This window comes from Pongo pygmaeus, chromosome 16, assembly GCF_028885625.2.
Source record: "Pongo pygmaeus isolate AG05252 chromosome 16, NHGRI_mPonPyg2-v2.0_pri, whole genome shotgun sequence".
NCBI classification, from domain to species: domain Eukaryota; kingdom Metazoa; phylum Chordata; class Mammalia; order Primates; family Hominidae; genus Pongo; species Pongo pygmaeus.
In genome coordinates, this window is record NC_072389.2 from 43,706,998 (window position 1) to 43,720,496 (window position 13,499).

General features: G+C 41.8%; 1 protein-coding gene across 4 annotated transcripts in view; it reads right to left on the bottom strand.

Annotated features, from left to right (window-relative positions):
• Window positions 1-13,499, bottom strand: part of RASGRP1 (RAS guanyl releasing protein 1) — a 79,438-nt gene that overhangs the window by 21,548 nt on the left and 44,391 nt on the right. For 3 of the 4 annotated variants that reach the window (XM_054450646.2, XM_054450647.2, XM_054450649.2), the window contains exons 4-9: window positions 12,736-12,798; window positions 11,721-11,852; window positions 9,623-9,776; window positions 6,215-6,388; window positions 5,037-5,153; window positions 1,162-1,437 (exon numbers count right to left, since the gene is read on the bottom strand). In XM_054450646.2, the coding sequence (XP_054306621.1) occupies window positions 1,162-1,437; window positions 5,037-5,153; window positions 6,215-6,388; window positions 9,623-9,776; window positions 11,721-11,852; window positions 12,736-12,798 (916 nt within the window). Of the gene's footprint in view, window positions 1-1,161; window positions 1,438-5,036; window positions 5,154-6,214; window positions 6,389-9,622; window positions 9,777-11,720; window positions 11,853-12,735; window positions 12,805-13,499 lie in introns of all 4 variants that reach the window. The other variant, XM_054450648.2, reaches the window with a different exon arrangement.

Here is a 13,499-nt window from a genome sequence, read left to right on the forward strand (position 1 = left end):
TGGACCTGGAAGATAGAGGTTGCAGTGAGCTGAGATTGCACTACTGCACTCCAGTCTAGGTGACAGAGCCAGACCTTGTCTCCAAAAAAAAAGAGTTAATGAGTTTCATGTATCTTAGAACTATAAAATTTTAGGAGAGAAGTCCTTAGGAATAATCTTATTCTTAACCTTGAGTCTATGGATAGGCTTTAAGGAGTTCAGAGCTTGAAATTACATGCATATTTAAAAATATATGGCTTATGTACATTTTTCTGGGAAGAAGGTTCACAGCTTTCATCACAAGATTTATAATCCAAAGAATGTTAAGATTCACTCCATGTTTTTACTAATGACGTCTGAGACACAGACCTGCCAAGGTCACCTGGCTAATAAGTCAAAGGGCTAGGATCACACACCAGCTGATGTGAAGCCCAGGGTTCTATCAAAATGCTGCTGTGAGGCAGAAAGAGGTTATGATCATTACTCTACTCTCCAAAAACAGCAGGTTAAAAATTGTATAACTTTAGAACTGGAAGAGAAGTTAGAAGTCATCCCAGAGACTAATCCCTTTGAGGAGAGGAATCTTGGAGGGTTATATGTCCATAGTCACACAGCTGGTAAACTACAGAATTGCAGGTCTGGAAGGGAGTTCATCTGATCTCACCCCATACGCAAAATGCGAATCCTGGTCTCCCACACCATTGACAAGTGTTCATCTTCACTTGAATATCTCCAAGAGCAAAGATCTAAGCCAGGAACCAAATAATAACCCTGGGTGTTTTTTGTTTGTTTTTTTTAATTACTGCCTGCCCTTTTTATGAGAGCACATTCATTCTCTCCATCTGTTACCAAGACTTGTATCCTGATTTGCCATCAGCTCCTCCCAGAGAGCTTAGGACTGCTTTTGTAGGGGTAGTGAAACAGTCCTAGAAGTCTGAAGGGCACAGTCTCTAGAGTCCCACCACCTGGGTCTGAATCAAGGCTCTGCTGCTTAATAATGTGTGGTCTCCTGGCAAGGTATATCTTTGTGCTTTAGTATCCCTGTCTATATGTTGGAGATAATAATAGTATCTGCTTCATAGAGCCTTTATGAGGACTAACAGCGAATATTTGGTAAGGTGTATAGAATGGCACCTGGCACATAGAAAGTGCTTAGTAATTGTCCTCCAGTGTGAACCTCACCGTCAGCAAGTGTACCAAGTCCTTGTTAGCCTCTAAGGGTGGGGCCACCTCTTGCAGCTGGACCAATTCACTGATATGATTGTACAGGGCCAGTAACTTGTGGACGTTCACTTTCCCGTCCTCCAGATAGTCAGGCATGGCTTCATACAGGGAGATGAGGTCCTTGAGATGCACACCCAAAATGGGGATCTTGAAGTCAGTGCACTCTCCATAGGCTCGCCGGTAATTGTCATAGTTTCTGGAGGAGGACAGCAGCTCAGTCATCTCACCGAGAACCTACAAAGCAGAACAGACCAATCACAGGTACCCGCTAGGCAGTGTGTATTGTCTATAATGACGACCTTGCATATTTGCATCCCCTGCCATGATCTCACCCCATCCAGAATTTGTTGAGCAGGGGTTAATTCATGTAAAAGGTACAGATTATGACTCTCCAATTAAAACCTCGGCTATGTCAAATATCACAGAATATATTTACAAACACAAGACATGCTTGAATCTATTATGTAACTTAAACATTATATATGGGGGTTTTATCATTTTTATGTTAAAATTTCCTTCTTTTCAAAAACAAGGCCCTGACACAAAAATTAAAAAGATACAAGAATATATAGTGAACACTATCCCTCTAACTCCTGTCCCCAAACCATGTGATTCCCTTCCTTGGTGTCTTCTGAATGCTTCCAGAGACACTGCATTGATTAACAGTTGAAATGTGATGTCAGGAAATGCTGACTATGTTGCTGGCATGGGGAAAAGCATGTATTTTAAGAGTGGAGCTTCAGTAGTCTATTGTGTTATTCTCTATGAGGTGCTCGGTGGGCCTTTCAAGATTCTCAGAATGGGCCTGTGACTAGAAAGCAAGTGACATTCCATTCACAGACTAAAACCTTGAACTAAAAAGACTGAATAGACTAGATCAATTCTGAGCAAAGGACAGGAGAGAGGACATCAGAGGTTACACCCTGCTTCAACCCTGGAAGTGGGAACGGCTGCTCACCAGCACAGAAAGGGAGCAGCCGGATCTGGTTTTCTTTTCAATCACATGTCATTCAAGTCAGCAAGCAGTTCACAGAATCCATTCCCCATGAGTGATAACCAGCTTTCTCAGAAGCAAAGACATGAAGTGACTGTCTGCCAATCATGTTATCATACAACATAAGGAGTCCTCTCTTATCCTTAGGGGGATACAGTCCAAGACGCCTAATTGATGCCTGAAACTGCGTAGTAACAAACCCGATTGCTGTCAAGTGGAACACATTTCTGTTCATGTTTCCCACCCACAAATGTAATGCCATTCCCATCATGCACTGTGGCCATAACTTTTTGCAGTATGAAGTGCAAAAGATAAACTAGAATGAACTTCTTTCCTTTTTCACAATTTTATAGATGAAATTCCTTCTTAGATCTTAGCAACCTCAGCATATGATTTTTTTTCCTTCCTTATTAAGTAAAGAACTTAGAGGAAACATTTTAGGGCTGCTTTTTGGCATATCCAAATCGCCAACATCATTACTCTTGCACTGTGAGGCCATTATTAAACAAAGTGAGAGTTACTTGAACACAAGCACTGCAATACCATGACAGTCAATCTGAAGACCAAGATGGCTACTTAGTGACTGATATGAAGGAGTCCCAGAAAGGATGGAATGGGATGGCTTAAGATTTCATCATGCTACTTAGCACAGCATGCATTTTAAAACTTATGAATTGGCCAGACGTGGTGGTTCATGCCTGTAATCCCAGCACTTTGGGAGACCGAGGTGGACGGATCACCTGAGGTCTGAAGTTCAAGACCAGCCTGGCTAACATGGTGAAACCCCGTCTCTACTAAAAATACAAAATTAGCCCGGCATGGTGGCGCACGCCTGTAGTCCCAGCTACTTGGGAGCCTGAGGCAGGAGGATTACTTGAACCTGGGAGGCGGAGATTGCAGTGAACTGAGATTGAGCCACTGCACTCCAGCCTGGGTGACAGAGTGAGACTGTCTCAATCAATCAATAAATAATAAAATAAAACTTATTAATTATTTCTGGGATTTTCCATTAAATTTTTTTTGGACTGCAGTTGACCTCAGATAACTGAAACTACAGAAGACAGAACCTCAGATAAGGGGGACTACTGTAACCCTTTTAGACACTGTGCCCAAACTTAATAAAATTGTGGCCTACAAAATACCATTTCTCCACAATGAAGAACTTGGAGTTCTTGGAGTCAGACCCTTTCAAATCACTGGGAGATGGCAAGAGACCTTCTTCCTCATAAACCTCTACCAACGGTGCAGGTGAGCCCTAGGCATGGAAGGGGCTCACAAGATAAGAGTGTAACAGCAAAAATGATAGAGATATTTTTATTCCCCTCCGAAGGTGAAATCAACAACTTGGGGACTTTTGCTTCAACCCTGGACTTACTAATTCACTATGCAGACCACCCTGAGGGTCAAGTAGCTACCGACAGGAAGCATTGCTGTGGGGGACCCCAAGCTGAAGAGGAGCAAGCACTCTCTTACAAGCTAAATGACACGAAGGCTTCTTAATCTCTGTGACTGTTTCTCTCTGTCACCTCTGAGATGTGGGCAATCTTTTCAACTGTTCCACCTGGTTTCAGCAGAACTGTTAAGGAATGAAGAGGTGACTAAAGATGATGCCCTTTTGATCAGACCACTGGGAAGTGGGGGGCCTCCCCAGAGGCCCAGCATTGTGATAACAGAGATAATAAAAGACTCCCCAAAAGGGAGCTGAACACCTGGGAAAAACAGATGGGGTAATGAGCTCAGGTATTTCTCCCTAAAAAGAGAGTTCCTCTCCATGCCAGTTTGGAAGGACTGGGGCTTGAGTATAGTAAGGTCCTCTTACATGAAAGTGCTCAAAGAGCAGTCATTATCTAACCCACGCCATACATTTATATCCTCGGTATATTACAGTGGTTTATAACAACAGCTCCAGCTGGACTCAGTGGCTTATGCCTGTAATTCAATACTTTAGGAGGCCGAGATGGGAGGATCGCTTGAGGCCAAGAGTTGGAGACCAGCCTGGGCAACACAGGGAGACCCTTATCTCTATAAAATTTTTAAAAAATAGCTGGGCATAATGGTGCGCACCCATGGTCCTAGCTACTTGGTAGGCTGAGGTGGGATGATTGCTTGAGCCCAGGAGTTTGAGACTGCAGTGAGCTATGATCATGCCAGCCTGTGCTCCAGCCTGGATGACAGAGCAAGACCCTATTTCTATAAAAAAGAGAAACAAGCAAAACAGCCCTATGTCATAAAAGATTAAAGTATATTCTGTAAAATCTAATAATGTAGGAAAATGTACAGAACATTTAAGAAAAATATTCATTAATAAAACATTATGTATTACAAAATGGTATCTGAAGAACTCATATCCAATTATCTGGTAAAATTCAACTATCCAGAATGTCATTCTTTAAGGGTTCTGGATAGCTAAGTTTTTAATGTATCACTATATAACTACACTCAATGTGCGAACTGACCTATGGTCAACAGAACCACAATTCCTTTTGAGAACACATTTTAGAGCAAGGAGCTGGAGCTGGAGTGAGGGAATCAGTGTCAAAGATGGTAACTGAATATTCCGTGGCCTATGAACATGGGAAGAGGCACATTGTTTCAACTGGTCCAGCAGGAATGTTTGCAGTGACATTGTCTGAGGCCAGACAAAATCACAGTTACTCTAAAAAAAATGTGACTTCTCCATCCTATGGATTTCCTTAAGGTTTGCCTCCCTGCCACTTAGCCTAGTTGACAAGGGATGGTGTGGTTTGGAAATGCTCTCTGGGCTGCCCACCAAGGAGAAAATGTTGGCACACATCTTGAGAATGCTGCTAAGGGCCCCAGAGAAGACAATAGCACTGACCTTATTGATTTCATGTGGGACATGCGAACTTGTCTCCTTGAGCCTCGAGATTGAGCTGTGACACAGCCCACCTATCACAGCCATCAGTGTATTGAAGTTCTGTAGTTGGTGGAGCTTCTGTGACACAGAAGACAGATGACAGCAGAGTCACTGTACATGTCAGTTACATGGGGAGCTTAGAGGCTGCCTCTTGTCTCTGTGCCGTGAGTCTCCCTTACACTGGTTGAAGACTAGTTATGAGGCATTGCAGTTTCCTGTCCATGTCTCCCCTTCTGCTTTATTCAGACTGGTGGATTCCAAATCTGGGAGGCATTACATCTCTCTCCTTTTGTTGTTGCTAATCTGTGGACCACCTTCTAGATCAGTGCTTTCTTAGAATCACCTGAAGTATTTGTTTAACACAATGGTTTCTGGACCTAACCCAGACATTCTGATTGCCTGGATCTGGGGTTAGGCTTGGAGATCTGTAATTTTAATATACCTTTAGTTAATATCAGAGCAGGTGATCCAAAGTCAGAGCTGTTGACTTTGAGAAACACTGGTCTAGACCATCCAGAGTTGGAGAAAGATATTATTAAGTGTAATCTTTTATTTATTCCAAATTTACCAGACTTTTATTTTGAGGGTAAGGACTTTGTCTTATTTTCCCGTGCAATGCCAGTGCCTATATGGGACAGTTAACTGGGACAGAGAAGCTAGAATCTCTGGGGAACTTCAAATATAGGTTCATAGTACTTGTTTTCCTCTTATAAAATGCCCCTCAAACATAAAATGCAGCCATTCAGCACTGCATGGGCTTAAAGACCTAAGATAATCCAGGCTGGTCCAGCTCCAGTAAATCTTAGAATTGCCCTTTCCTTTGCCATGTGGGCCAGACTCGGGAAAATAAGTAGGCTGGTAAGCATCTTTTGAAAAATGTTAAAGGTCTAAACAGATCTAAAACTGGATCCTGACCCCTGATATGGCCTGTATGGCCCCCTCCCCTCCACACTGTCCTTGTATGGAAGAAGAGACAAGTCACCGTATCTAGATCTGGTTGAAGGCACACAAACCTCTCCACCCCCTCGCCATGGTTCAGGAGGGAAAAAACAGCTCTAATTAATAGACTAAGCTGGAGGAAAAGGGGATAGAATGTTTACCTTATAGCCCAAGCCAAAAGTCTTAAACCAGTTATTCACCTGAGCCACCTGGATGAACTTGATGAAGACTTCTGCTCGGAGCTGCGGCGTGGGGCGGCTGAGAACCATCAGTTGTACCCACTGGGAGATGCCGTTGCACAGAGCAATAGATCGCTCCATGGTGGGGTTTTCCTTCACACAGCTATTTACAAGGTAATTCTGATAATCAGAGAACTGCAGGAAAAGAAAAAACAAAACAACAACAAAAAAAACCTATCAGTACTGTACTCTGGTATTCCAGAAGATTTAAGGGACAAGTCCAGTCTGCTCAGTTGATGGCTGGGAACTGCCATGGAACAGAGGAGCTCCTGGCCCTCTTCTCCTGCATCTTGGCCACTTGCCAACAAGCATGATGGGAGGGAAATCTTTCTTATTCTACCCACAGCATGATTTCTCCACATCGAAAGTTATTAGGAATAAGTGGATGTGTAGACACATTAGTTAATCCAAATACCGCATTTCAGTAGATATTGTTACTGACTATTCTAAATTCTAAAGAATACACTACAGAATAAAGATCAGTATCGCTGCTAAGGTTAAGGGAATAAAAGGTAATTCCCCTGACAAAAACAAATCTCTCTCTCCCCAGCTGTTTTCTTGCCTTAAAAATGTGATCATAAAATCTGCCCTATCTAGGACACAGAATTGTTATGAAGATCAAAGAAGATAACGTGTGAAAGCTTTAACTTTTTAAAGTGCTACATATATGTAAGGTTGCGCTAATGGAGTAGTTACGAACTTCATGCTAATACAAGCCTGTTTGTATTTCCTTCTACTCACCAACTGGAGCAGAGGCAAATGGAGTACTTAAAATTTGGTTAGCTATATGTTTGCTGACCACGGTTTCCCAACTTGACAACAGCATTGACTATAGTTGGCAATGAAACAGCATGTGTAAAACTGGAAATGTCCCTGAAGATCTAGTCTAAGTGATGTTTGTAGCTATTGTGTCCCTGTCACAAAGAATCCCTCTGCTCAAATCATATAACCAAGAGGAAGGCACAGTCTGTTTCTCTTCAACTTTCCTATGGAAGTCTTTGGTGCTTTTCCCCAATTATTTCCAACTCTTCCCTTTGAAAGAAGGTGTGACAATATGACATGGTTCAGCCAGCAGAATGTTGAGTGGAAGCGATGTAACTTTGGAGGGAAAGATGTAAGAGCCAGTGAATGGTCTGCCATGTTGCCTTCCCACTGCTGCAGAGATCTTGGAAATTCCTGGCAAGATGAAGCCTCCATCATCCGGGTTCCTGGGGAACTCTAATCAGCCTCTGCTGACCCATGTTAGACATGCAGTGTGAGTGAAAAATAAACTTTTGCTTAATTAAGCCACTGAGATTGTATAGGAGGTGGGTGGGTGGGGGTTTATTACTACAGTACACCTTAGTTCTGCCTAAGTAGTAAATATATAGATGAGAACTCACAACCCAAATAAAATAGCTGCAAATTAACTGAGCCCCATTTTACTGTGCTATGGCTGCTGATGGGTGGAAAACCGATGAGTAGGACCAAAATCGCTCCTTAAGAGAGATATATAAAGCAAACATCTTACTGGTTCTAAAAGAAAGTAGCCACAACTCATTGAATGCATATATTTTGAATATATTCATTCAATTAATATATTCCAGTGAATACATTTAATACACCCCCCCACTATAAATATAACTGTAAATCCACTTGTTTTTTTAAAAGAATTATCCCAGTAACATCCTCACTACCCCTACAGTTTTGTAATAAACAGAAGATATCAAATGCCTTTCAGTTCACAGCACAGATAAATTTCCCTCCAACCTCATGTTGGAGAGAAAACTTGTGTTTGGTAAAACTGTTTAGCACTGTACAGGAAAAACAAAAAATCCCTGAGATAGTCTTCTATGAAGGGACCAAGCCACTCAAAAGAAATGAAGGTTGAAACTGATGTTTTCACTTGCAAATAGAACACTGTTCAACCCCTGGGGACACTGGCTGGGATTCCTCATTCTGCACGGATTTTTCACTTCTGCCTCCACTGATGTGAGCATTGGCATCAAGCAGACATCCTGCAGGCCTGACCAAGCAGCCTGCCAGTTTGACCCCTGCAGAGCTCAGATTGCCTGTGTGATAAATGGCTTTTTTCAGTGGCTCAGCTCTGACTGCTGTCCTTCCCCGTGACGGGGAGCCACTGCCAAATGGGAACTCCCCAGGCAGAGCCTTTCAGTTTGGGTCTGGGGTACTGAGGGGTGCAGAGAATGGTGAGTTAATGCTTGGAGAAATTATTTCCAAATGGAAGCTGGGAGCTTCCTGGCTGAGTGGCCAAACAGCTGCGTGAAAACAGAAGGGATGTCAACATTATGAATGAAAATGTAAAATAACCTTTGTAACCTGATTTGCAGGTCTCCTTCCAGACACAACTGAGCTCAATAAATTGGTGCTGAGTGACTGAGAGAGGCATGTAGTCCTAGCCCCAGCTCTGACTGTAATCAGCTGTGTCGACTTTGTTCCAGTCAGCCCTCTGGGCCTCCATCCCCTCACCAGGAAAATACTGGTCATTTTAATAAATGGACCCAGCAACTAGGTGGTCACTATTTTTAGCACGAAGGTGAAGACTGTATCTGTTGGTAGGGGTAGGGGCTAAGTGGAATAAGGGTTTCATTTCTCAGGAAAGCACATTGGCCAGTGAGGGTCTGTTGGCATCTGACATGTTGACAAGTTCTCTTGTATAGAACTAATATTCTTTGGGATCACATATGGATTGCAGTGAAGAAAGGATGAACCTGTGTACTCTTTCTGTTCCTGATGATCAACTGAAATCTCTCTCCCTTTGACTCTGCTTAGTTGCCCCAGTTGAAAGGTTTTGGGTCAGCACAGCTTATCCCTAGAATCACAGTGACTTCTGGGCCAGCACCACTTCAAGGATTTAGGTATGTTCTGGGCTAGGCCAGTAGAATCTATTTTGGGATTTCCCAGAGCCATTCAAAGCTTACCCCAGAATGAATTCAAACTCTGAAAGGACATATCCTCTCCCCGCCCCCCGACCCCCTTTTTTTTTTTTTTTTTTTTTGAGGAAGATTTAAAAAAGAGTTATTGAAGCCTAATGATTATCAGGGGTATGAGGGTAGAATGAGAGAGACAGAGAGAGAGAGTGTGTGTGTGTGTGTGTGTGAGATGTGTGCCCACAGTATGGTAACTTGAGTGAGTGGTGGGATGGTATGGGGTGGGGGCATGGAAGAAGAGAGATGGGAGAAACACAGGAGTCACAACCAAAGGAATTCAGATGGTACTGATTTTTTCAGACTCTATGATGTCTGGCAGGAAAGCCTGCCACTATTTGAGGGGGCCTCTAAGGTTATGAAGTGGATGGGCTGTTGAATTCTCATCTTATTTTCAGAAATATCCCAGGGAAGATTTTTCTCCTGCCCCTTGCATACATACCGATATCCTTCGGAAGGACTTGAACTCAAGGTAGGTGAGGTGCTCAGATAGCTCTTCTGGTTCCAGATGGTCAAAGAGCAGGGAGACTTTCCGTTTCTTGCTGGTATTTGATTTTATCCTTTGAGTAAGTTTCCTGGACCAGTCACGGGCATTGCTTTTGTGGGCAAATGTGAAAGGGAGAAGACAGGGAAAAGGAATAAATCGCTTTTTGCAAGTAAATCCATTAACATTTCTCACAAGAATATACAAAACACCATTAGCTAACTTTCCTTGGCCAAAACTGCATTCACAGAGTTTCTCCAAATCAGTTTTTTTTCCACGGCAGCAACCAGGAGGTCTTGCTGGTTTTCAGTGAGCCTTTTAAGTGTGCAGTTGGGTACAGGATAAATAAGTTTACTTTAAGGCAATGGGAAGGAAGGAGTCTCAGGTATCGGTCAGTTTCCTTGCCTTTGGTCCTGGCTCCTTTGTGTATCCTCTGGTATGTCTGCTCCCTCCATTCTGCTTGTGTGTTCCTTCATTCTTGTGTGAATGATAGGGACTCTCTATCTGGTTCGAAATCCCAAGGCAGTGAGACAGTTTTCATGCCAGAAAGAGAGCTCAAAGAACCACAGCAAGAAGATGTCATAAAGGGAGGGAATCACGTGTAGAAACATATGGTCACTCTTGGCAGAGTTGTGTCATTTTCCTCAAATGTCCTCAGCTACTGAAATGACCAATGAAGCCTAGCTGACCCAAGAGTGTGCCCTGCCCCCATTATTTTTTTGTAATCAACCCATGCATTTCTTATTCAGTTTCCTTCACTAAACAAGCAAAGGGAAGCGGCCCCATTTTGAAAGACAGCAGGTTGCCTGTCTTTTCCAAACTGGTATTCCTGGGAACCTTGTCTCTTGATAAAAGGGTTCTGTGGTCAATGAGCTTGGGAAGTGCTATAAATTCTGTAGCCTCTTTGGCCAGTGAGCATATTACACACTCTGAAAAGCACTGCAAAAGGAAAGTTTAAGTCATTATTCCTCAATTATATCTGGCCAAGTAATATCCCACAGACTAATAACTCCTACAGAATATAATGTGGAAAATTTTGGTCAAGAAAAGTCAGCTGGAAATATTGGGACAAGGAGAGCTGGGGTTGAGAATTGCCCTGGGCTCTAATTTCATCTTTAAAATGAAGAAACTATTACTTTGAATAATCTCTTATCTTTCAAGTTGTGTAATTTTAAGCAGAGAAGTACAGAGAATCTAAACTGATAAACAGACTTATTTGGGGCTCTGGAATGTAATCTTGAAATAATTTCTACGTGGCTATAGTGCATCATGGACAGGACCTCAGAGGCTAGCTGCTGCTCTGTCACTAGCTTAACTAGCTGGACCCTAGATGAGTCACATTCTTGCTGAGCCTCAATTTCCCAGTCCGAAAAATCAGGATGTTGGATGAAATGATCTCTAGAATATATATCAGTTCTAGAATTCTATTTCTTAGGGATTTGTACTATTTCAAAATAAAGCAGCCACACTGTGAAAACCCTGTCATACAAAGCGTACATTCCCCTCCCCCTAATTAGGAAAGGCACTCATTTTCCCAGAATGGGTCAGTCTTATAAATAAGAATTCCAAGGAATAATTTAAAACATTCCTGGAATCCCATCCAGCTCTGGAAGTCTAAGTGTCTTTCATAGACATCCATATATGTTATAAGCCTTTTCCTGAATACATTTTTTAGTCCTGTCCCCATTTACAAGTTCAGGGGTGCCTCCTGGCATCAAGCGTGGGTTCAGTCATTTGCACTTTCAGTTTTTCATTATCTGGATTAATTTTAGTCCATATCTTGCTACCTGATTTCTTTTTGACTGGGACTTACTTTTTCTGCTCCTGGATATAAGTCACCTACTGCTTTATGACCATGAGGCCTCTCTGCTTTTCTGTTAAATGCCAAGCCTTCACTTTGGTGAGGCAGTTTGAACCTGTGTATTTGAGGGGCTTCTCAGAGTGAAGAAAGAGAGCAGCAGTCACCGCTGGGGGTCAGAAGCCTAGCAAGCAACTGGAGGTGCCTATTACAGGAGGGAGGTGGTTTCGAAAGATGAGTCAAGACCTTGACACTCACATTTGAGTTGTGTCAATCAGGCGGCAGTGTAACTCCTCACCCTTAGCTTTCACCAGTTCCTGAAACTCCTCCATAGTGTCTGTCAAGCGGGCGTCCATTTTAAACATGACCCAGAATTCTGTTATCCAATACCTACAAGGAGGGGGTTAAAAAACACAATCCAAAACTGATACCAAGGACTCACAATTTGTTGGGTTCCAAAAGGAATTTACTGCCACAAAGAGAACTCAGAAAAAGACAAAGTCTGATTCATCTATTAGTATATTGAAGGAGCTGGGGTGGGAGCAGGGAAGGAAGAAAACCCATCCACTGAAAATCTTCTGTCCCTCCACACAAATGCTGTGGTAGGATAAGGCATAGCATAATCAAAGGAGCCATGACAAAGATTCAGGCACAATCATGTGGGTCGGAGATAATTATAAAGGAGAGAACTATAGATAAACCAAATGTCCAAAATGAGGCAATCTATTCATAGGTTATGCTTTATCATATTCGAATACTACATGGCCATTAAAAACAATGTTTACAAAAAGTCTTTAATGACTAGAGAAGATTCTCATGCTATAAAGTTAAGTGAAAACTAGAGGATATACAACCGTATATATATTTTCATCTCAAAAAAATTGACATGAAAACAAGACAAAGGAAATACACCAAAATAGGTAACTGGATATGACTGATCATTTATAGTTATATTCTTTTCTACAATTTAAAAAATGTTCTATAATGAGCTATATTACTTGTATAATTAAGAGTAAAAATAAAGAAAATAACAGACCTTTAATTATTTCTGTATTCCCTCCTTTATGTCATTTGATACCAAAGACTGAAAAAAGGTTGGTATAAAATAATTAAGCTCAAGCACACCAGAGAGAATTCACTGTTATGAAGGACTACCCTTTTCCATCTGTCCAAGTGTGTTCTATAGAGGTCAGGAAAGGCAGGGAAAGTCCCTTGCTTCACCTTTCATTTCACCTTGCTCCACAAAGTCTTGAAATACATAAAGAAACATTACCTTACAAAATAACAGATCTTCAGGCAAAGTCCTGGTGAATTCTTTGCCAAAGCATCCTTATAGGTAGGGCTGTGGTTAAGGGAAATGGAGACCTCTGTTACAGAAACCAAACAACTTTTCATCTTTGGAAGTATTTGCTGCAACTACCTCCCAAAATATTTTTTCTAAAAAATGAAAATGTGATGCTTTATCTTTCTGACCAAAGGGTAAAAACCAACTTGATGTGTACAGCTGTATGCATATTATTGCCTAGAAAGGCGATGATGGTAATTTTCTCTCCAGCCCACGCTGACCTGGCTTACGGAAGGAGGCAGCAGCACCGCAGAACTAAGAAATGAATCATGTAAAGAGGTTCTAGGACAGGTAACTTATAAAAAGTGAAGAAGGGGCAAATGACTCCTTGCCTGTGCTCAAAAAGCAACCCCTATGAAGGAAAAATGAAGCAGAAATAAAAGAAAAAACAGCAGCCCCATTTATCTTTTACAATGTTTCTTTTAACTGATACACATGTATGCAGTGAATTCGAAGAGGAAAAAATACATATTCAGATATGTCATGATAATGAAGAACAATAATATGAAAGTTACAATATATACACCTAGAGGATGTCAGTAGACTGGCCTCATAGATTGTAACGGCAAGTCAGATAAACCATGTGAATAATCGAAAACAAAACTGGAGATCACCTTAAGGATCCTTTTCATTCTGAGCATTCCAAGAATATAAAAGAATAGCAAGATCTCATCAAGTTCACATGTCTTTAA